Source organism: Panthera uncia, chromosome X (assembly GCF_023721935.1).
Source record: "Panthera uncia isolate 11264 chromosome X, Puncia_PCG_1.0, whole genome shotgun sequence".
Taxonomy (NCBI): Eukaryota; Metazoa; Chordata; class Mammalia; order Carnivora; family Felidae; genus Panthera; species Panthera uncia.
In genome coordinates, this window is record NC_064817.1 from 94,139,485 (window position 1) to 94,162,260 (window position 22,776).

A 22,776-nucleotide genomic window follows, 5' to 3' on the forward strand; every position below is an offset into this window, starting at 1 on the left:
CCGACTGAGCCACCCAGGTGCCTCCAAACCATGTATTTGCATGTGCATATGCATGTATATATAAATTAGGGTGGACTTCTGTGCGGAGACCCTCTATAAGATGGGGGATAGCAACGTCCCTGCCATAGAATTGGTGAGAGGACATAACATATGTAAGTACCTGGCACAATGTCTGGCCACAGAAGAAGCCCTCAGAAATGCCCACTGCTTTTATTTCATAACACGTCCTATTACCACAGCATAACCCGCGGTGTAGGTGGCATGATGGAAAAAGGCATGATTAGAAATGACACAATCTCTGGGCGCCTGGGGGGCTCAGTTCGTTGAGCATCTGACTCCTGATTTTCGGCTCAGGTCATGATCTCACTGTCAGGAGATAGGGCTCCGTGCTGTAAGACCCCACTGGGGATTCTCTCTCCCTCTCCCTCTCCCTCCGCTTCTCCCCTGCACGTGCGTATGCACACGCACACTCGCGTACTCTCTCTCTCAAAATAAGTAAACATTAAAAAATTAAAAATTATAGAAAAGAAATTACACATTCTCATTCTTTTAGAGACACTGAAATATCTACGAATGCGACGATGTGGTGTCTCTATTTGCAGCAAAATAATTATGTTGAACTGGTTAGGGTATTGATGAAACAAGGCAGGCTGTGAATAAGTTGAGACTGAGATTAGTCCATAAGGTATGTCTTGTGATTCTCTCTGCTTTTGTGTACGCTTGACATTTCACATAATAAAAAACATGTTTTTATGGTTTTTTTTTTTTAAGTTTTATTTACTTAAGTAATCTCTGCGCTCAACGTGGGGCTTGAACTCGTGACCCCAAGATCAAAAAGTCACATGCTCTAGGGGCGCCTCGGTGGCTCAGTCAGTTGAGTGCCCGACTTCAGCTCAGGTCATGATCTCACAGCTTGTGAGTTCGAGCCCCGCCTCGGGCTCTGTGCTGACAGCTCGGAGCCTAGAGCCTGTTTCGGATTCTGTGCCTCCCTCTCTCTCTGCCCCTCCCCCACTCCTTCAAAAATAAATAAACATTGAGAAATTTTTTTTTTAAAGTCACATGCTCTTCCAACTGAACCAGCCAGGCGCCCCTAAAAAACATGCTTTTAAATGATCAGGGTTATAAACTCAAATGCTGACAGACACAGGTGACAGGAGACCAGCAAGGAGAGTGGAGACTGGTGAACTGAGAAAGAATAGATCTTTTTCAAAGGGGATGGCCAGTTCTCAGCTCCAGCTGAGTGTACTGGGGGGAATGTTGGGCCAAGACTACTAGATTTTCCAGTTTTTTTTTTTTTTCAAGACTGGCCCCAAATCCAAATGTTTATATGAAACTTTCCATTCTTTAAATGTTGGCAACTAACTGGGGCGTCTGGGTGGCTCAGTCAGTTGGGCGTCTGACTTTAGCTGGGGTCATGATCTTGCAGTTCGTGAGTTCGAGCCCCGCGTCGGGCTCTATGCTGACAGCTCAGAGCCCAGAGCCTGCTTCGGAGTCTGCGTCTCCCTCTCTTTCTGCCCCTCCCCACTCACACTCTGTCTCTCAAAAATGAATAAATGTTAAATTTTTTTTTTTCAATGTTGGCAACTAACTGAAATATGTATCAAGAAGTGTGCTGGCCATCTAAAACAGGCCTGCAGAATAGATTAGATTCAGGCTGCAGCTGCCAATGTGCAACCTTTGCCTGAGAAGCTGACATTCAACAATTTTCATTCTCTGGGGCAGAAGAATGTAATCGAAAGCACCCCTAAAGCTAACAATCCCAGGATGCCATTGTTCTACCCTCTTCTGTTTACAAGTCCTGCTCCCACACGTGCTTTGTTCTCTCCTTCTCTGTCCGTGACTGTGAGTTTCTCTCGCTTGGTCCTTCACTCTGCTTACCTAGTTCTGATCTCAAATTTCTGACCACCGAGGACCAAGACATCTGAGTGTCCAGGGCAGGAGGCCCTACGGTAATAAATCAGACCCCACTTGACCTGATCATACTCGCAGGAACATTTTGTAGCTGTTCCTAATGATAAGTGGGCGTCTTTGGGAGAGTCTCAGGAAATACTGTGCCTCAGAGACAAGGCAACAGGCTGGGAAGTTCAGAGTACCCTGGAGAAGAAAAATGGGATTTCATGAAACTTATATGTCTTGTGGTCAAAAACAATCTCCTGAGGTTCAGCAGTTCCTTCAATCTCCTGTGTTTCTTTTTCTTCTATTAAATGAAGTAAAATTTAAATTTAAGATTTTTCATCTTGTTTACCACATATGTAGTATGATTCCAGTCTTATTAGATTCACTCTGCATACACACATCCATTCACCCTTTCTTCTTCATCCTTGTGTGTGTAGGGATGTCTGTAAGAATATCAAGCAATATTGAATATCCCAATACCAACTCTGATTATTTCTTCTTCATGAAATGTGAGTAGATTTGTTCTTTCGGCTTTGGACTTCTACGAATTCCTTGAATTTTCATAATGCCAATCATGCCTATGACTAAAATAAAATATTATATAAAAGAGCAAAAGAACAGAAATTCAAAACATTTTAAATGCATCAATATTTTAATCTTGTTGATTTTCAAGACTGGAAAATAAATTTGCCCTGGCAGATAAAGTGCAGAACTTTCATTTATATTTGAATTTCGAATAAACAACAAATAATGTGTTAGTATAAATATGTCCTGAATATTGCATGGGACATTCTCATTGAAAAAATAGTGTTATTTGTCTGTAATTAAAACGTGATTCAGCCTCCTGTATTTTTTATACTGAATAATGCAGCAGCAATATAAACATATTGCCATTTCTATAGAAAATACTTTCAATACTTTGTACTTTTTTTCCCATTCCATTCACATTTTTCTTTTAATTCAGGAGAGATTAAAAAATATGTGCTTTGAGGGGCGCCTGGGTGGCTCAGTTGGTTAAGCATAGGACTGTTGATTTCGGCTCAGGTCACGATGTCACGGTTGGTGAGATTGGGTACTGTGTTAGGCTCGTGCTGACAGTGGAGCCTGCTTGGGATTCTCTCCCTCTTTCGCTGCCCCTCCCCGCTTGTTCTCTCTCTCTCTCTCTCTCCCCTCTCTCTCTCTCTCAAAATAAATAAATAACATTTTAAATATATATATGTGGGGGCACCTGGGTGGCTCAGTCGGTTAAGCATCTGACTTCAGCTCAGGTCATGATATCGAGGTCCATGTGTTCGAGCCCCGTGTCAGGCTCTGTGCTGACAGCTCAGAGCCTGGAGCCTTCTTTGGATTCTGTGTCTCCCTCTCTCTCTGCATCCTCCCCTACTCATGCTCTGTCACTCTCTGTCTCTCAAAAATGAATAAATGTTAAAAGAAAAAAAATTTTTTTAAATGTATATGTGCTTTGACTTGAGCCATTTCTATATTATTGCACATGTATTATATATACACATATATACCTAGAGATATAGGACACAGTACACAGCCTGTATCATGTAATATGTGATACACACACACACAACACACACACACACCCTAATGCAAGCTGAATGGACTGTACTGTCAAACCCGGCTCTCTGTGAAATGTCTTCTGGCCCATCGCCTCTCCCTTCAGTCGTTTCAGGCACCGGGCTGAGAAAGGACACGGTCTCTTATTCAGCTTAGACTCCAATCTCCGAGGAACCGGAAGGATGCAGGGAACTGGGTACTTCCGAAGTTCATTTCCTTGGATGCCCACAGCCCGTTCCGTCGTGGGCAGGACCCCACTCTAGGTGCGGGAGGGGCTTTGTCGACTTCCCTGGAACTGGTTCCAAGTCTCTGATTTGGGCAGGTGTGTGGCATCGCGTTCCAGAAGCCAAGGCACCACTCGTGGCGACAGTGACTCCAGTGACTCCAGTGGCTCCAGTGGCGGGTTTGCACCCCCAAGAGCGGGAGGCCTGGGGCTCTGGGGGTAGGGGGGCAGTGTCACAGTTGGTCAAAGAGTCTGGAGCCCCCCAAATCTGCCCGCTCCCCTCGGGGCAGCCGCTCTCACTCTCACCCTTGCTCTCCATCCAGTCACTGGAATGGTCTGAGCCATTAGCGTGGCGGCCTTGACCAAGGCTCCTGAAACCAGTCATACCCATCCCTCTCCTGATCCGCACATGCCCTCTGTGCCACGGGGCATCCCCTTCTCTTCTGTCGCGTCTGCTCCCCGCGCCCGCCCTGCCCCCCAACCGGAGCGGGAGCAACAAGCCATGGCCTGGCCCCTGGGGACAAGGAGAGGGAGGAGGTGAGTGAGACGGATGCACCTTTGCCTTGAGGAGCCCACCTGACTTTAGCGTCCCCTTCATCGTTCATCCCGCTCTGGAGCGATCCCATTGAAGCGTTTTCTGTCTTCCTTGCACCCATTTTCATCCTTGTCTTCAATCCTTCCAGTCGAGCCCTTATAAATCCTACTCCCTTACATTCTCACACTTACTCGAGTCCCTTCATATGGTGCCCTGGCCTCCCGCTCACCTTTCCACCTCCCGACTTGGGGCCGACAAAGCCAGCGGCTCCTACCTACTGGAATTTACTTGTTTACTTTAATTTTATTTTACTTTAGTTAATACTTTTCCAGCCAGATCAGGCGAAGCAGCCCTGACGATCAGCGAGGTGATGAGAGGCCCCGTGCAGATCGCCTTCAGGGCAGGAACTTACTTGTTTTACGTTTCCTTTTGACGCCATGTTTTATTCCCCCGCTAGATTCCTGCATGGAAGGAAGGAGCCCCATTTTTTTAAGTGTTAAATTCTAATTCCAGTATAGTTAACATACAGTGCTATGTTAGTTTCGGGTATACAATATAGCGAGTCAACAGTTCTATACATTACCCAGTGCTCATCATGGGGAGTGTAGTCTAGGCGTACATCAGTACATCCAGGAGTACTCTGGAATTCATCACAGAATTCCAAGGGCCTGACACTCAGTAGGCACTCAGCAGCTGCCTGGGGGATGATGAACAAACGGCTTTAGTTTGAGATAAGAACAGATCTGTAAGTGCAAATTCTTTGTTGGGAGTTGGGGAGGGTGGAGAAAAAGGGTTACAAGTGGGAGAGGAAAGCAAGAAGACCGTTCTAAGTGCTCTACAATACTTAGCTATTATTCCTATATAACGGTTAGTTATTATTCCCATGATTGTCGTTGCAGATGCCGTTATTTTAAATGTCCTTACCTGGTGTTCTTTACCAGTTTCTTCTTCCCGCTCCTCTATTTCTGTGTCTGTTTTATTCTACCTGAATTTTTTTCAGCTTTATTGAGGTATAATGGACAAATAAAAATTCCATATATTTAAGAAGTACAGCTTGATATTCTTTTTTTTCTTTCACAATTTGATATTCTGATATATGTATGTATACATTGTGAAATGATTGCCAAAATCAAGATAATTAACATATCCGTTACCTCACGTAGTTGCCTTCTATTTCTGGAAAGAACACTTAAGATCTGCCTTCTTGGGGTGCCTGGGTGGCTCAGGCACTTAAGCGTCAGACTCTTGATTTTGGCTCAGTTCGTGGGTTTGAACCCTGCGTCAGGCTTTCTGCTGTCCATGCAGAGCCTGCTTGGGATCCTTTGTCCCACTCTCTCTCTGCCCCTCCCCAACTCTCTCTCTCTCAAAAATAAATAAACATTAAAAAAAAAAGGGATTTGGGGCGCCTGGGTGGCTCAGTCGGTTGGGCATCCGACTTCGGCTCAGGTCATGATCTCGCGGTCCGTGAGTTCGAGCCCCGTGTCGGGCTCTGGGCTGACAGCTCAGAGCCTGGAGCCTGTTTCGGATTCTGTGTCTCCCTCTCTTTCTGCCCCTCCCCTGCTCATGCTCTGTCTCCCTCTGTCTCAAAATAAATAGATGTTAAAAAATAAATAAATAAATAAATAAATAAATAAAGGGATTTGACATTTATATTTATGTATTTAAAAAAAATTTAATGTTTATTTTTTAAAATGTTTTTATTTATTTTTGAGACAGAGAGAGACAGAGCAGGAGCAGGAGAGGGGCAGAAAGAGAGGGAGACACAGAATCTGAAGCAGGCTCCAGGCTCTGAGCTGTCAGCACAGAGCCCGACGCGGGGCTTGAACTCACAGACTGCGAGATCATGACCTGAGCTGAAGTCGGACGCTTAACCGACTGAGCCACCCAGGCGCCCCTAATGTTTATTTATTTTTGAGAGAGACAGAGAGAGACACACACACGGAGCGTGAGCAGGGGAGGGGCAGAGAGGGAAGGAGACACGGAATCAAAAGCCGGCTCCAGGTTCTGAACTGTCAGCACAGAGCCCAGAGCAGGGCTCAAACCCATGAACTTCAAGATCACAACCTGAGCCAAAGCCGGAGTCTTAACTGACTGAACCACCCAGGCCCCCCTACATCTTTTTGTAAAAAAAATTTTTATTTATTTATTTTGAGAGACAGAGAGAGAACATGAGCAGGGAAGGGGCAGAGAGAGAAGGAGATAGAGAGAGAATCCCAATCAGGCTCTGTACCGTCAGCACAGAGCCCGACTTGGGGCTCAAACTCAGGAACCAGGAGATGATGGCCTGAGCTGAAATCCAGAGTCAGACGCTTAGCTGACTGAGCCACCCAGGTGCTCCTGACATTTATATCTTAAAAAAAACAGTCTATCCTCTTACCAAATTTCAAGTATCAATATGGTATTGTTAATGTACTCACCATGCTGTACATACGGTCTCTAGAACTTATTAATCTTGCATAATTAAAATTTTGCACCCTTTGTCCAACATCTCCCCATTTCCCCAAACCTCGGCTTCTGAAAACCACCATTCTAATCTCTGTATGAGGTGAATTCTTTTAGATTCCACATATAAGTGAGATCATGCAGTATTTATCTTTCTGTGTCTGGCTTCTTTCTTTCTTTCTTTCTTTTTAAAATTTATTTATTTATTTTGGGATAGAGAAAGAGAACCAGCAGGGAAGGGGCAGAGAGCAATGGAAACAGAGGATCCTATGTGGGCTCCGTGATGACAGCACCTTTGTCTCATGTGGGGCTGGAACTTGAGAACCATGAGATCGTGACCTGAGCCGAAGTCAGATGCTTAACTGACAGAGCCACCCAGGTGCCTCCTGACTTATTTCATTTAGCATAACGTCCTCCAGGTTCATCCAATGTCTTGTAAATGACATTCCCTGATTTTTAAAGGCCAAATGATATACCATTATACACACACACACACACACACACACGCATTTGTTTATTTCACCACATGGAGCCATGAACAGTGGTGATTCTACAAGTTTCTGGGTCATAATGGTCTAATATATCAGACACAATTGAAAGAAAACTCATGGAATTTTACCCTTCACACCAGATTACAGCAGAGGGACACAGTGTACCAGGCTCTAGACTGGCATTTAATGTGCAAATGATACAGCTTCCTGGAACAAACCTGAAGAGTCCGTGGTGTCCCAAGATAGGGCAGTGAACACAAAATCTGCTTAGCTTTTAAAAAAAAAAATCTTTATTTTTGAGAGAGAATAAGTGGGGGAGGGGCAGAGAGAGAGGGAGACAGAGGATCCCAAGCCGGCTCTGTGCTGACAGCAGAGACTCAAATGTGAATGCGGGACTCCAACCTACAAACCATGAGATCCTGACCTGAGCTGAAATCAAGAGCCAAAGGCTGAACCGACTCAGTCACCCAGGTACCCCGGGTCTGTCTATAACTTCCTCCTCTTCATTCTTTTTTTTTTTTAAGTTTATTATTATTTTTTTTAGTACTCTCTATACCCAATGTGGGGCTCAAACTCATGACCCGGAGATCAAGAGTCACAAGCTCTTCCCACTGAGTCAGCCAGGCACCCCACCTCCTCCTCTCTCTAAGGCTGGAATTCTATATGCAGATAACTCCATTGAGATCTCTATTTCATCATTGCAGATGCAACAAAGTGTAAGTTCTAAAATTATTGAGGTAATCAGGGAAATTTAAATGTAGGCGACTGGGCGATGATTCCAAGAGATTATTGTTGTCACTGTGCTTATGTAGCCGAAATTTCTGGGTTTTTTTGGAAAGTCCATACAAATAAAGATGTAGAGATGAAAACACATATTGTCTTGAGGTTCTTTTATTTTTTTAGAAGATTTTTTAAATTTTTATTTAAAAAAATTTTTAATGTTTATTTATTTTTGAGACAGAGAGAAACAGAGCGTGAGCGGGGGAGGGGCAGAGAGAGAAGGAGACACAAAATCCGAAACAGGCTCCAGGCTCTGAGCTGTCAGCACAGAGCCCACGCGGGGCTCGAACTCACGGACCACAAGATCATGACCTGAGCTGAAGTTGGACGCTTAACCGACTGAGCCACCCAGGCGTCCCTAAAGTTTTTTTTTAATTTTTAAAAAATGTTTATTTTATTTGAGACCGAGCACGCACAGGGGAGGGGCAGAGAGAGAAGGAGACACAGAATCCGAAACAGGCTCCAGGCTCTGAGCTGTCAGCACAGAGCCCGATGCGGGTCTCAAACCCACGAACCGGGAGATCATGACCTGAGCTGAAGTTGAAGTCTGACACTTAACCGACTGAGCTATCCAGGTGCCCCTATGTTTTTAAAAAAGATTTATAAAAAAATTTTAAAGTAATCTCTATACCCAATGTGGAGCTCGAACTCACAACCCCGAGATCAAGAGTCGCATGCTCCACCAACTGAGCCAGCCAGGCGCCCCTTGAGTTTCTTTGAAATTGTCACAGCAAGAAGAGAAGAATGAATGGAGGAGAGGAGTTTTGATAAAAGGAAAGGATGGACAGAAGGAGGGAGGAGAAGATGGAGGAAGGAAGGAGAGAGGAGGAAAGGTAGGGAGAGAAGGAAAATGGAAGGGATGTAGGGGAGGGGAAGGGAGGGAGGGAAGGAGACAGGAAGGGAGAGGAAGAAGGAGAGAGAGAAGGAAACTGTTTTTCCATACTTCATTCCGACTTCTTAAGAATTCTGTGAGTTGACCATCACTAGTTTAGTAAACAGTGGTAATAATAGGAAGAGTTGCCCTATTTCCAGTTGGGGAAACGGAGGCACAGAGACAGGAAGGCTTGCCAGTGTCATGAGGTGAGACTATACCATGAAAGCAGAAGAACACGGCTGTGCCCGGAAACCAGACACGTGTGCTCCACCCAACTCCAGAGCCTGCTCGCTTTCCTCAGCCCCCTGTTCTCTCCTATAACATTTATGAAGGCGGAAGGGGGGGTTAGGGGCGCGGTCGCCACTCTAGCTGATGAAAGGTGCACACATCACCGTAATGCCACTACACACGCAGACGTTTACATTCCAATTCCAGGGGACGCCTCATGCACCTTGTGGACCGATGTGGCCTCCAGGCAGGGACTCTGGCTCTCCACCTTGATCCCCTAGCCCAGTAACTGCAGTGAGCCGAACCCAGGGCCATCTGGGACTCCCCTCCAAGAACCTCGTCCTAAAACACTGTTTTCATGAGTCTCGCTTGCCCCAAACTTACAGGGTTCCATGCTCCCAGATGCACATATCCCAACACCTCCCTTGAATTCGACCCCAACGTAATATTTAAACTTGATTTCCCTGCTGGATATGGAGTTCTCTGCAGGCTCTTCTCTAGCTCCCTCTCGAGGTCACGCTCCACAGCCACCCTGGCTGTGTCCGGGTTTCCTGAGATCAGCTTTCTACTTCTTCCCTCCTGGGGTTGCTCCTAATACCCTCTCCTATTGTCTTTGTTTGTACGGACGTTTGTTTATTTAGAGAGCACGCACGCGCGAGTCGGGTAGGGGCAGAGAGCCGGAGACAGAGAATCCCGAGCAGGAGCCACGCTGGGCCGGAGCCCCATATGGGGCTTGATCTCACATCCACGACATCATGACCTGAGCCGGTACCAAGAGCCCGTCGCTTAACCGACTGAGCCACCCAGGCGCCCCTCTCCTCCCCCCTTTAACTGCAGTTCTGCGCCCAGCCTGCTTAGCATTTACCAAACTTTGGCTCACGCTGAGACGTGAGGGAAGCCCCACTACTCCCCGAAAGCCAACTCCGCTTCTACCAGGGGCTGCCAGGAACAGTCTTCAGAGGTTTGGACCCTTGCCCACTTCCACCAAGCTGCATAGCCTTGGGAAGGTCACCCAACCTCTCCAAGCCTCCGTCGCCTTGCTTCAGTAAGAAACAGTGATGCCTCGACCCACTCTCCTCCCCTCCCCGCGGACAGCTGCAAGGTTCGTCAGCCAGGCCCCGGTGCGCAGCCAGCACTCACGTGAGGTCACCAGCACGAGCAAGCACGGCCACATTCACTCCACAGGCTCGCACATCCGCCCGGGGGCAGGGGTTATGCTCCGTGTCCGGCACCTTCGATCACAGCGAGGGCCCAAGCACAGCCTGAGCCCCCTCAGCCCTGACCCCTTACCTCCAGCATCAGCTCCGGTCGTCTGAGCCCGTCCTGTGGGCCTGACTTCTATTACCTTGTACACTTCTCAGCTCAGGAGAGGGGGTACCATCGTGATCCCCATCGTACAGATGCGGCACGGGGGGCACGGGGGTGTCAGCTGATTCACCCGGGCCACAGAGCAACTTAGTGGGGGTGGGGCTCCATCATTTTCAGCTTCTTCCTCTCATGTGGGCCGATCCCTCCGCTCAGACTGGGAGAAGCCAGGGCACAAAGGCTGAGTCTGCGCTGGAGGCACTGCCCACACTACCTGCCACGGGGCCCTGTAAGCACAGCAGGCCACGAGGTTTGGTGACTGGAGCCCAGGTAGGTACACACAGACATGCAGCGGGGCGCCTGGCTGGCTCAGTTGGGGGAGTGTGACTCTTGCTCTCAGGGCCATGGGCTCGAGCCCCACGTTGGGTGGAGAGATGACTGAAAAAAAGAGTTAAAAAAACAAAGACCCCAAATGACAGGTAGCCCTGGAGACCTGACGGTCACAAGAAAACTTTCTGTCCTCGTTGTCAACTGCCAGAGAACAACCAGCACCTGTCTTCTCTCACGGACCCTTGCGAATAAAGAAACACAAAATTGGCTGAAATCAGAAATGTGAGACAGTGTGGTGTGGCCACTGGAAATATTTTATTTTTGTCACCTCAATTACTCCCGCAGCACCCTGGTGAGGTGGTGGCTATTGCTGTCCTCGTTATACGGATGAGGACACCTGAGGACAGTGAGACTCAGCAACTCAACAGGTTAGCCAGCTAGCCAGGGCGAGCAAGCCGCGACGCACATCCCGGCAGGCTGCCTCCAGAGCGCCCACGGCCATAAACCCGGCACATCGAACCCCAGTCGTGGCTATTTTTGCTTAGGACGAGGCTCCATTCGGTTGTTAAGGTTTGCAAAGTGTGAAGTTACTGAAGAAGATACTACCACAACTGATGCCAAGGTAGGGCAATAGTTGTCTCGGGACACGGGAGGGACTGGGATGGAGCCAGCGGGAAGGCTCCATGGGGACGGGAGACACGAAAGAACGCGTCCCCTCAGCGGTCACGGAGAATCGCAGCTAGTCCAGCACAAACAGAATGAAAGCCCTCGTAGGTCGCTCACGCAATAACTAATCTCAAGTCGAAACTGGGCATAGGGTGTCCAGCCGAGGCGGGGGAGGTGCCTGCGGCATTCAACAAGGGCCTCCCTGAGGAGGAAACATCTGGTTAAAGTCGTCAGGAGGACGCAGTCACCTTGCATCCCTTACCACCTCTTTGAAGACGAATTGGTCCGCAAACCTCTTTTAGTTAGTTTCTTACCCATCCTCCAGGGGCATGAGGCAGGGGCACTTATCCCTGAGACTCAGTGGGTGAGGTGACTAGGGCCCGTGATGCATTTAGGAACCCACAGAAATGATGGAGTGTCTGAATTCAAGTGGGGGTGAGGAGAATGGCCGTGGGGTAAACGAGGGATAAATCGAGCACGTTGTCGAGCATAAGGCCCACTGTGGGAAGCTGTTTTCAATCTTTAGGATATTAACGAGTCTTGGAACATCAATAAAACAGTTCTGGCGGGGAAAACCACAGAGCCCGCAATCTGCTCTGCTCCCTTTTATTTGACAAGAAATAAGCATGCATACCATTAAGTGGAGTACAATATTTGCTTACAGGTTTCCTCTGTTGATGTAAAAGTGACATACAAAGAATGCACAAATCTCAAACTTATATTTGTTGAGTTTTGACAAACTATATAAAACTATGTAGAGTCACTCTTTATCACGGATTCCTTGCTATACCCCAAATCTCTTGTCCCTTGTCTCTTTTCTGTACTCACCTGGAGAAACCAAAACCCTACATAAATTCAACTCTCCAACCAATAAAAATGTATCCCTGCCGTAAGAAAAATAAATAAATAAATAAGGAAAAGAAAAAGAAAAGAAAAGAAAAAGAAAAACAACCAACAAGAAACGAAATTTATTTAGGGGTGCCTGGGTGGCTCAGTCGGTTAAGCATCTGGCTTTGGCTCACTTCATGATCTCTGGGTTCATGAGGTCCAGCCCCCCATCAGGCTCTCTGCCTTCAGCACAGAGCCCCCTTGAGATCCTCTGTCCCTCCCGCCCCGCTTGTGCTCTCTCTCAAAATAAATAAACTTAAAAACAAAAGAAGTAAACTTCATTTATTCCCTCAGCAAGGGCTCAGGAAGATCTTTCTAGAAAAACCGAGAGGCTGAGGGAAGGGAGAAATGGCGGTGGGAAATTACCCGCGTCCAAAAGGTCCCAACCCTTGAGGGACATGCATGCTTGTATAGAGAAATCTATAGCTAGAGGCATAGCTGCTGTGCAGGAATGCTTCAGGACTGGCGGTTACAATGAGACAAAGAAACAAATATTTGAAAAAGAAAAATTGCAAGAAAAAAAAAGCAGGAGCTTTGTGCACTTTAAGCAGCCTTGAATGCACTGTGCAGGTTTGTAGCCCTGCACCGAGATGTAGCTTCATCACTAAAATTCTGGAGGCACCGGACTTTCCCAAGGGGCACGTGTGGTTTTATTTGCATAGTGCATCTGAGCACCAGGCACGATCAGCAACCCCAAGCCCCAGCTCCTGTTCCCGGGTACCCGGGAGTTTGGCGGGCTCTAACTTCAGCATCTCGCTGAAAAAACTCAGAGTGTGCCACCTCAGAGCTGATCGCATTCGTTTGATGACTGTTCTCTGCTTTGTACTGGCTGCTAGGTCCAGAGGTTGGGGGGTGGGGGTGGGGCTGGCCCAAGAGAGATTGTCCCAACATTTCTGCCAGGTCTCCAGACCTAGGGTGAGGTCTGTCTCTCACCCTACGGAAATGGGCAAACACAATGCAGCACAGCCCCTTGCTCGGGAGTGGGGGAGACATGCCGCCAGTTTGGGGGACACGAGCTAAGTTACAACCGAAGCCGCCAGCTCTGGTTACCCATAGTCCCCTCCGATGCCTTAGAGCAAGTGCTCCCCACCCCAGCCCTCTTGGCAGGAGCACCCGCCCACTTGGTGCCCAAGCCCAGCCGCATGCGCACCTCGGCGAGCCCAACCCCCACTAAAGGGTGGTATATATAAAGCGCCTAGCCGGACGCTGGGTAGCTGAACTCGACGGCACGGCAGCCTAGCCGGAGCTCAGCAGGCCACCGCTTCATGTGTGACCCAGCGATCCAGCAGATCCAGACGCAGATCCACACAGGACGGCAGAGGGATACTATGGATCCTTTCAACCAATTCAAGAGCGAAGTCACGGGCTTCCCCAGCCTGGGAGTCGACGAGGACCGGGAAGAGCTGCGTGGTCTGTGCCCGTCGGGACAAGCGTCTTCGCCACGTCCCAGAAATGAAGGGTCCCTGGGCGAGGGGAGCGGTCTGGCCACCCCTCAGATGCCTCCCCTGGTCTCCTCCCCACAGCCCGGGCTCTGATGCTGATATCTGTCTCTGGATTTCTTCTTTTGCAGAAAGCCAGCAAGTGGGGATGTCGCTTACCAGAAACGGAGAGGCGGAGAAAGCCAGGGCAGAGTTCGCACCTGAGCAGCAGGCGGCAGGCATACGAATCAAGGAGGAAGAAGACAGCGGCGACGACGGTGCTGGTTATGGCCACAGCAATGGCAGAGAAGGGGCCGGCAACGTGGGCGCTGGATATCCGTGGCCCCCGGGCTGCGAAACCCGCGATGTGGGCTGCGGCCGCAGTCCACGGCAGTTGGAGCCAGTGGAGCCGAAGCAGGAGGAGCGCTTGCCCCCCGCCGCGGCTCCGGCTCCGGCTCCGGCTCCGGCTCCGGCTCCGGCTCCCGCTCCCGCTCCGGGAGGGAGGCAGCCGGCGGGCCCCCGCATCGTGTTCACCCCGCTGCAGGTGCGCCACCTGGAGAGCTTGTTCCACTACACCCAGTATCCCAGCACTACCATGCGGTAAGTGGGCTTCTGCGCTGGGCGCCTGTGCGGGGTTCGGGGGGAGTGGCTGGGGTTGGCGGGGACGGGGGGGGGGGGGGGGGAAGAACGGGGGGGTTCTGTGGCGGGGGGAGACCGCGGCGGAGACTAGCGGGGGGAGCGACGGCGGGAACGGGACGGCGGCGAGTGGGGGAGGGGGGTGGCGCGGAGGCTTGTCACGTGTCTCTCTCCTCGTGGCTGAAGTAAAACCTACCGGGCCCTCGAGGCTGCGGGTCCCGCGCCTCCCTTGGTTTAGGCGGGAGCTGAGGGCTCTGCGGGTGGGGACCAAGGGGGACGTTCGGGTGGAGGGGAACATCTGGAGCCCGGAAACTGTCCGCTGCGGCTAATAGAAGAAAGTCCTAGAAAATCCTACTAGAAGCGGGGGGTGGGGGGGGAAGGGGGGGAAAGGGGGAGGGCGAGAAGTCTGAGACGAGGGAGCAAACGGGCTAGTAGGATGCCGCCTTTGCTTAAAATGGTGATAAATCTGCTCGTTGTGGATTATTTCTGCCCCGGTTTTTAGTGTTATTTTTAAATTTTAGTGTTATTTTAAAATTATTTACGTATTTGAGGTAATCCCAACTCACTAAAGTAATCCCAATTTATGTATTTTAAATACACCCAACGTGGGGCTGGAACTCATGACCCTTGACGTCGAGAGTCCCAGGCTCCTCCAACCGAACCCGCCAGTCGGCCCTGCCCTGATTTTGATATTTTTAAATAGTGCGCTGGAAAACGGTCTCGAGTAGTGAATGTTCTGCATTCCCTTAAACTTTGCTAGAGGTCTTTAAAAATCAATTAAAATTTAAAAAAGAAGAAAAGGGGCGCGGCTGGCTCAGTCCGTAGAGCATATGAATTTTGATCTCGAGTCGTGAGTTCAAGCCCCATTTTGGACCCGTAGCCTACTTAAGAAAACCGTAAATCGGGCGCCCGGGTGGCTCAGTGGTTGAGCGTCCCACTTCATCAGGTCGAGAGATTTCTCAGCGTTCTGGGATTCCAGCCCCACCTCTGACTTTGCCTGAAATGCTTTGGATTCTGTCTCCCTCCCTGTTCACCCCTTCCACGCTTGCGCGTGGCGCTGCCTCAAATATAAATCAACATTAAAAAAAAAAAAAGAAAAGAAAAAATAATAAAATTGAAAAAAAAAATTAAAATTAAATCGTGCCGAAGGAAAAACTGCCCTCAAAGGAAGCCTCAAGCTACCCCTTACAGAATAGTGGGGGCGGGGGTGGGGGGGAGAGTGTGTGTGTGTGTTGGGGGGTGGATGGTGGATGGCAGGGGGGAAGTTAGTGATAGAAAAACGTAACAAAGCACGACCAAGGAATAAACAGCAGTTTGTGCCATCCTTTAGCCTCTAGTGGGAATGTACTCTTAACTGGGTTCATTACTGATAGATAAAGAGAGATGGGGGAGGGGACGGGAGGGGAGGGGAGGGGAGAGAGAGAGAGAGAGAGAGAGAGAGAGAACGCATGTTGTTTTAGGGCTCTAATTTATCATTTTGTATTTTTATTAAAATTTTTTTTAACGTTTATTTATTTTTGAGACAGAGCATGAACGGGGGAGGGTCAGAGAGAGAGGGAGACACAGAATCTGAAACAGGCTCCGGGCTCTGAGCTGTCAGCATAGAGCCGGACACGGGGCTGGAACTCAGGGACCTCGAGATCATGACCTGAGCCAAAGTCGGACACTCAACCAACTGAGCCACCCAGGCGCCCCTTAGGGCTCTAATTTAACCCATAAATTGGGTAAGAGCAATGACTGAAAGTCCATACAGATAGTTCCTCAGTCAGATTCTTTTTCATTTTGGTGTTGATAACACTAAAAGAAACTGAATTAGAATGTCACGTGTTCTTGGGGACTGTGCCTCCTTTACCCACCAAGACTTGGCTTCCCTTAAATTCTTTGTCAACTGAACCTCACTGTAAATCCTGAAATGGCGTGACTTTTCCTAGTGCAGAAACTGGTTCATAAAATGTCACTGACATCTCCCCGAAAACAATTTTTCAAAAGGTGAATGAAAAATGCTGTATTTTAACTCACCACCAACTCCATATACTGATCTTTGCGATTTTTCTCCCCTCAGCCAGGAACTTTCGAGATTCATGAATGTGCCTGTAGCCAGACTGCAGGTCAGTAAACCCGAAAAAAACAATTTCGCTGGGAGCCATTTTAAACCTGTTTCAGGATTTGGGGCACCTTGGTCATAGACTTTCTCACGTTTCTGTGTTTTTGTTGCCTTTTTTAGATTTGGGAAATAAGTGTTGAACTTTTGGGTCTTGCGGAGGGGAAGGTGGGATACATAAAGCCCAGGTTTTGGAAATTGCCCATTACCAGAGGGAACATGATTTCCTAAAGGAATGAAAAAATTGGTAGAGTATAGTATCCCTTGCATACACATATATATACACCTTTGTCTAAGCTACACCTTACTGGATGTACTTTCTTAGGTCACTAAATTAGACTTATAATACACATATTTTTATAAGTATATGTCACAATATAGTATACTTATTTTTATGTGCAATATATATTTACGTGCTAATATAACTATATATGTATTTTATATATATTATAAATACAAAAACATGTGTGTAATGGAGTAAATATAAATTATATAAGATATATATTTAATTCATAGAATAATGCTTATATTTATCTAAAGTAGAAATACACTTAATATATAAATGTACATATAAAAAATATGTAGTATATTGCACGTATATTCCTTTTTTAAGTTTATTTATTTTGAGAGAGAGAGAGAGAGTCTGTGCGAGCAGGAGAGGGGCAGAGAGAGAATCCCAAGCAGGTGCTGAGCTGTTGTTAGCACAGAGCCTGACATGGGGACTTAATTTCCCGAACTCTGAGATAATGACCTGAGCAGAAATCAAGAGCTGGACGCTTAACCAACTGAGCCACCCAGGCGCCCTATGTGGTGGTTTTCCTTTTGAATATGATCTTTTGCTCTAGGATCCGGACTAAAGCAATTTTATTTTTTAATTATAAAATTCGTTTGATTTATTTTTTAAATTTTATTTAAAAATTTCAAAAATGTTTTTGATTTTCACTGCTTAATTGCTTTTCGTTTTGTTTTGTTTTGTGTTTTGTTTGTTTTTTTAACATCTATGATTTGTTACTCTAGGATTTGGAGTAAGGCAGTTTTATTTTTTAATTAAAAAATTATTTTATTTCAACATTTTTAAATTCAATCAATTCCAATTTGGAGCTATTGCTTTTAAGTGTTTGGTAAAGGGGTGTGGAGAGTGGCAGGCCTCCACTTTAATTTTCCAGAATTCTTTGATCTGTCAGCCTGAAAACATAGTTAAAGAGTAGATTGTGCATTATGGTAGACGTGGGAGGGGGGAGTCGCAACCTTTGAAATCTGTCCAAGACAAAATAAACCCAAACAACAATTTCAAACAAGGTTGCATCAGCTCAACAAAGGGGGAAGCCAGTCTAACGAGGTGGAGGGTAAGGGGAGAATTATTTGGGGATATCACTCACGTTCAAATTTGTGAGAGTACCAAACGCATTAGCGAACGGTCCTTCGAGGAATGTCTAACACCTGAGATTTTGGTCTTCTTTTTCTGTTTTTAAGTGTACTTATTTATTTTGAGAGAGGGAGAGACAGGGGGCACAAGAGCAGGAAGGGGCTCCCAGCTTGCCGCTGTCAGCGTGGAGCCCTCTTGGGATCCTCTGTCTCCCTCTCTGTCTGCCTCTCCGGCCTCGCCTGCTCGCGCTCTCTCTCAAAAATAAAAAAACATTAAGAAAATTGAATCTCTTGACTGCCATACATGCCACGTGGCAGTGTCAGTGTTAAGTCTAGTCGTTATGTCACATTATCTTCCTGGTACGTGTCTATCTCAAAAGTGGCAATTTTTACCTTGTGACCGACTCTAGGCCCTTCCTCCACCCACCCTTCTAGCACTCACAGACCCGATGTTGCTCCATGAGTTTGTTGAGCTTTTTTTTAGATTCCACATATAACTGAGAACATAAAGCGATTGTGTGAAGAACATTTTAATGGGTGTCCCCTCGACTATTTTGCGAATACAGTTAAGAGTTGTTTTGATAACCCACCTCAGTTAGGCTGCTTTGCACTTGTGTAGACTTGGCCTCTGGTAAACTTGGATACCCCAAAAGGAGCTCCCAGCACTGGTTTCTTTAGACTTTTCATATTCAAGCAGCAGAAAGACCAAGTAACTACGAAGCTGGGAGAGGGAAAATGAGGCAACAGAGAGAGTAGAGGCCCTTAGTCTCAAGTAATCTTTGCCAACTGGGAATGTCTACAAATATTAAATACAAAGGATTTCCGTTAATACGATGTGGAAAGGACAGTGGAGTCCAAAGGACAGGTGTCTTGTTTTGTTTTGTTTTGTGTACTGTTCATAGCTGGCAGATAGGCGGGAGGAGCCATTTTGTGACTCCTCTCCCACATGCTTAGCTGTCTCCCTAAAGTGTCAGTTTCGCCTTGTTGCCTTAGGAAAACCATATGATTTCACTTATGTGTGGAATCTTAACCGAACAGATAAAACAGAAGCAGACTGTAATACAGAGGAGAAACTGGAGGTTGCGGGGTAGGGGGAGAGGGACGGGCAAAACAAGTGAAGTGGATTAGGAGGCGCCAAGTTCCAGTCATGTAGTAAATCGGTCCCGGGGATGAAAAGTACAGCAGAAGGAATATAGTCAAAATACAGCAATGACTTTGTATGGTGATGATGGTGATTACACTGATCGTGGTGAGCATTTTGTAAGGTAGAGGAATGACGAATCACTGTGCCGTCCACCTGAAACTACTATAATATTGTATTGTCAGCTATGCTTCGACTCAAAAAAGAAAGGAGAAGGAGGGATGGGATGGGGCTCTCCTGGTTGAGGAGAGGGGCTTAGGGGGCCCTGCCCTGCTGGGCAGCAGCGGCTCCTGTCCAGGGTCCTGGAACTGTAGCCAGAGCAGAGGGCGCTGACCGGGTGCTGAGCCCAGGGAAGTCTGGAGGGTGGGGCAGGGTGGAGGGTGCAGAGTGGACAACGGTGCTGTGCCTCTTTGCCCCCGAACTGTTGGCTGGGCAGAGATTTCGAGAACTTGAGTAAATGTGGCCCTAGTCAGGCTAAACCTTCGTTGCCCCCGAAGTGTAAAACGTCCAGGTGCTGTCCGGTGCTTCAGCTTAACTTGTGTCCCAGCAAGACAAGCCACAGGCTCCTGGGCCCTCCAAGCCCAAGCCTCGCTCACAGTACCATCCTTTCAACTATGAAGAGGTTTCAGAAAACGAATGACCCTTTAGTCATCCTTCAAAGAAACCTTTGGTTTCAAAATCCCACACGTGCCTATGGATTATTTACTGCACATTGAAGACGGGCTTTGCAAACTGGGGGTTGTCGCCGCAGCAGGACTTTATGCTGAGCTTCCCCACAAGCAGGGTGACACTAGCCTAGTGATTAGGAGTCAGTGGCAGCTGGACAGCTGAGGGCCAGCTGTCAGGACACAGCCCAGCACGTGTAAGAGTAACAGCAGGGACGGAGTGCCATTCCTCAGCTACACCTGTTTGCCAGGGTGGGGAAAAATAATACGCAAGGTGGGAGGACAGAGTGAAAGCAATAAGCCAAGCCACAGCCTGGCACGTAGTGGGTGCCGTCTGAGGGTGAGCTGAAGGGAGACCCCTCGGTGGTAACTTTCCTAGGATAATTTAGCAACAAGGAAGTAGCTTCCCTGGTGCAGTTTAAAACCCTGAGGGTGTAGAGAGTAGCCTGCTGGGTTTTGTTTTTTTTGTTTTTTTTGTTTTTTCATGTATGACATTCAATGCTCCACATACTAAAACGATCCTTTTTTCTCTCTGATTGAAGGTTTGGTTTAAGAATAGGAGGGCCAAGTTGAGAAGACAGCAGAGGGCACTGAGGTACAGAAACATGCCTCCCATGGCCATGGTCCCCCCTTTCAACTTTAACGTGGGCGGACCCTACCGTGGCATCTTCAATCGGGGGCCAGATTGTGTGTGGATGCCTCAGGAGCCAATGATGCCGGGGCCACCTCGCCCGCCCATGCAACCCTTTCCTCCTATGTTCCTGCCTCCTCCTCCCTGGTTGCATCCACCTTTCCCTCCCTGTGGCTGCCCTCCACCTTTCCCTCGCTATGGCTGTCCTCCTATGGCCCATCCTGGTGCTGTACCACCCGTGGCTCTTCCTTAATCCTTTTCCCAAAGAATGGGATCTGTGACAGTTTTTTTCCGAGGTGTTTTTGAGCCAGATTCAAGTTTCTGTATCTGTCGCCATAACGAATAGTTCATTAAATGTGTGCTGAATGTATTAAAGAGAAGTCAAATTCACTGACCCTCTATTTTAGGGCACTTTTTACGTTTCCAATAAAGTTGTGAATTCTCTACAATTGTTTTTGCGTGTGGTGCGGGGTCAGTCAGTTGCATGGGCAATGCCATTCATAGCGAAAGGCGAGGACACCTGCTCTCACGCAGCACTGTCCCTGAGCCACCATCGGCAGGCCAGGCGCATCCCCGAAGGTGCCCACGTGCCCGGGGCAGGGTTACAGAGACCCACCCTCTCCTCCGCCACCCCGTCCTCCCGCCCCGCGCGCAAGCCCGACCCCGCAGAGGTGCAGGAGCGGGTGGCGTCAGCCCCTAAGGAGGGACCGGCGGGCTTCCGGGCGGGGCTGGGCCCCAGTCGCCCCGAGGAGCTGGGGCACAGCCGAGCACTGGCAGGGAAACTCGGAAGGGGCTACTCACAGCTCCCGGAGAAGCGGCAGCCGGGTGTGCATCTGGTGCTCTCCAAGTTGCGTCCGGCGCCTGCCCCGCGGGCGGACCAGACCGGGCCGCGCGGCCTTCCAGCGGGAGGGTCCGGCGCCTGCGGAGGCACCGCGAGGCGAGACCCCCTTCCAGGCCGGCGCTGGGCTCGCTCTCTCTCCCCTGTCCCCCACTCCCCAGGCGTGCAGGGCCCGGCATCGCTCGGCCCCCAGCTCGCAGCTGCCCGGCACCTTTCCGCGAAATCCTTCCTATGGCCCGCCGCCCTCGCGTGCGGTCATTTCAAGTCCGCAGCTGAGAAAGGACCTGGGTCTTTGTCCCCTCGGACTTGGGGTGGCGGAGGGGCTCCTGCGGAACCGAGACCGTGTACCTGGTGCCCGATCGGGTTGTTTACACTGGCACACACAGCCCTTCTCGTTGCCAGGACGACCCCGGCCCCGGGGACGAGTTTCGCCGGTGCACCCAAAATGTCTCCCCCCGTCCCCCAGGTTTGGGTTGTGGCGCCGCAGCGGGGTCTGTGAGCCGGGGCGTCGCAGATCTCCCGGATCTGATATCGGGGGCCACCACCCCCCCCCCCCCACTCCGCGGTGGCGATGGTTCCAGGCCTTGGCCTCTGGTTGGCGGAAGCGTAGGCTCCCATCGAGGCCGGTCCCCCGCCCCCCGCCCCTCCCCCAGCGCCGCGAAGCCGCAGGCTGTCTGCGTAGCCGCCGCCGTGACTCACCTTCTTCTTCCCTGCCGGGACCCGGGCGGCCTGGGCCTGTAGCCGTGGGCCCTCCACCCAGGCTCCGCAAGCCCATCCTACATCTCCCCGGGCAGGTGTGTTTGCAGGAGCAGTCTGGGCACCGTCGTCGTTTCTGACCCCAGGATCCTTGCGTGTAAATAGCAATTTTTGAAACCACTTCTGGTACGTATCTTGGTTGATAATCGCGCTATTTCTTTTATTTGTGCATTTTAATAGTGGCAGACGCTGGAGGGAACCTGGGTATTTTTAAAATTTTATTAATTAGTATTCTATTTTACAGCTTTCTATTTTAACGTCTTTGCCTTTGTTATATATTGTAGTCATTTTGTGCATTGTGTATTGTATTTCGCAGTGTATTTTATATTCTATTTTATCGTTATTTTAATTTAATTTATTATTTTATTTTAATTTTGAGTGTATATTTTTTGTTTTTTATTTCAAAAATTTTTAATTGAAGTGTACTGGATCTAAAAAATATTAATTTCACATTCACAGCGTAGTGATTCGACAATAATACGCATTTGGAAATGCTAGCGATGGGGGTGTAGTTAACCATCTGTCACTATACGAAATTAGTGCCATAGTATTAAGAATATTTCCTAATCTATACTTTTCATCTTGGAGTCGTATTTAATTTTTTAACTGGAAGTTTGTACCTCTTATTCCCCTTCACCTATTTTGCCCATCCCCCCATCCCCTCCCTTCTAGCAACTTCGTTCGTTCTCTACATTTTTGATTCTCTTTGTTTTGTACATGGATTTTTTTTAAAGATTTCACTTAAAAGTGAAATCATTTGGTATTTGTGTTTCTCTGTGTGACATTTCACTTAGCATAATACCTTCTGCGTCCATCCATGTCGCCACTAATTGGTAAGGTTTCATTCTTCAGTATGGCTCAGTAAATATTCCATTGTGTATACATTCAACCTTTTCTTTATCCATTCATCCATAGAGGGATACTTAAATTGATTCCTTGTCTTCGCTATTGTAAATAATAGTGCAATAAACATAATAGTGAATATATTTTTTCATATTAGT

General features: G+C 48.3%; 1 protein-coding gene and 2 long non-coding RNA genes across 5 annotated transcripts in view; 2 read left to right on the forward strand and 1 right to left on the reverse strand.

Annotated features, from left to right (window-relative positions):
* Nucleotides 1-3,844: 3,844 nt before the first annotated feature.
* Nucleotides 3,845-21,471, reverse strand: LOC125932276 (uncharacterized). Of its 2 annotated transcripts, XR_007460567.1 has the most exons (4): nucleotides 20,983-21,471; nucleotides 18,335-18,465; nucleotides 4,804-4,917; nucleotides 3,845-4,681 (listed from the first exon to the last, which is right to left on the reverse strand). It is a non-coding gene; the product is annotated as an uncharacterized LOC125932276 (long non-coding RNA). The 2 variants fall into 2 exon arrangements; XR_007460566.1 differs by having other exon boundaries at nucleotides 3,845-4,917; nucleotides 20,983-21,468.
* On the forward strand, nucleotides 13,343-20,630 carry LOC125932261 (homeobox protein ESX1-like). Its single transcript, XM_049644790.1, has 4 exons — nucleotides 13,343-13,634; nucleotides 13,795-14,242; nucleotides 16,341-16,386; nucleotides 20,093-20,630. The coding sequence occupies exons 1-4, from the start codon at nucleotides 13,490-13,492 to the stop codon at nucleotides 20,432-20,434; spliced, it is 981 nt and encodes a 326-aa protein (XP_049500747.1). The 5' UTR covers nucleotides 13,343-13,489; the 3' UTR covers nucleotides 20,435-20,630.
* Nucleotides 21,472-21,659: 188 nt separating the features above from the next.
* Nucleotides 21,660-22,776, forward strand: part of LOC125932278 (uncharacterized) — a 68,203-nt gene continuing 67,086 nt past the window's right edge. For both annotated transcript variants that reach the window (XR_007460569.1, XR_007460570.1), the window contains exon 1: nucleotides 21,660-21,901. This is a non-coding gene — a long non-coding RNA (uncharacterized LOC125932278). The remainder of the gene's footprint in view (nucleotides 21,902-22,776) is intronic.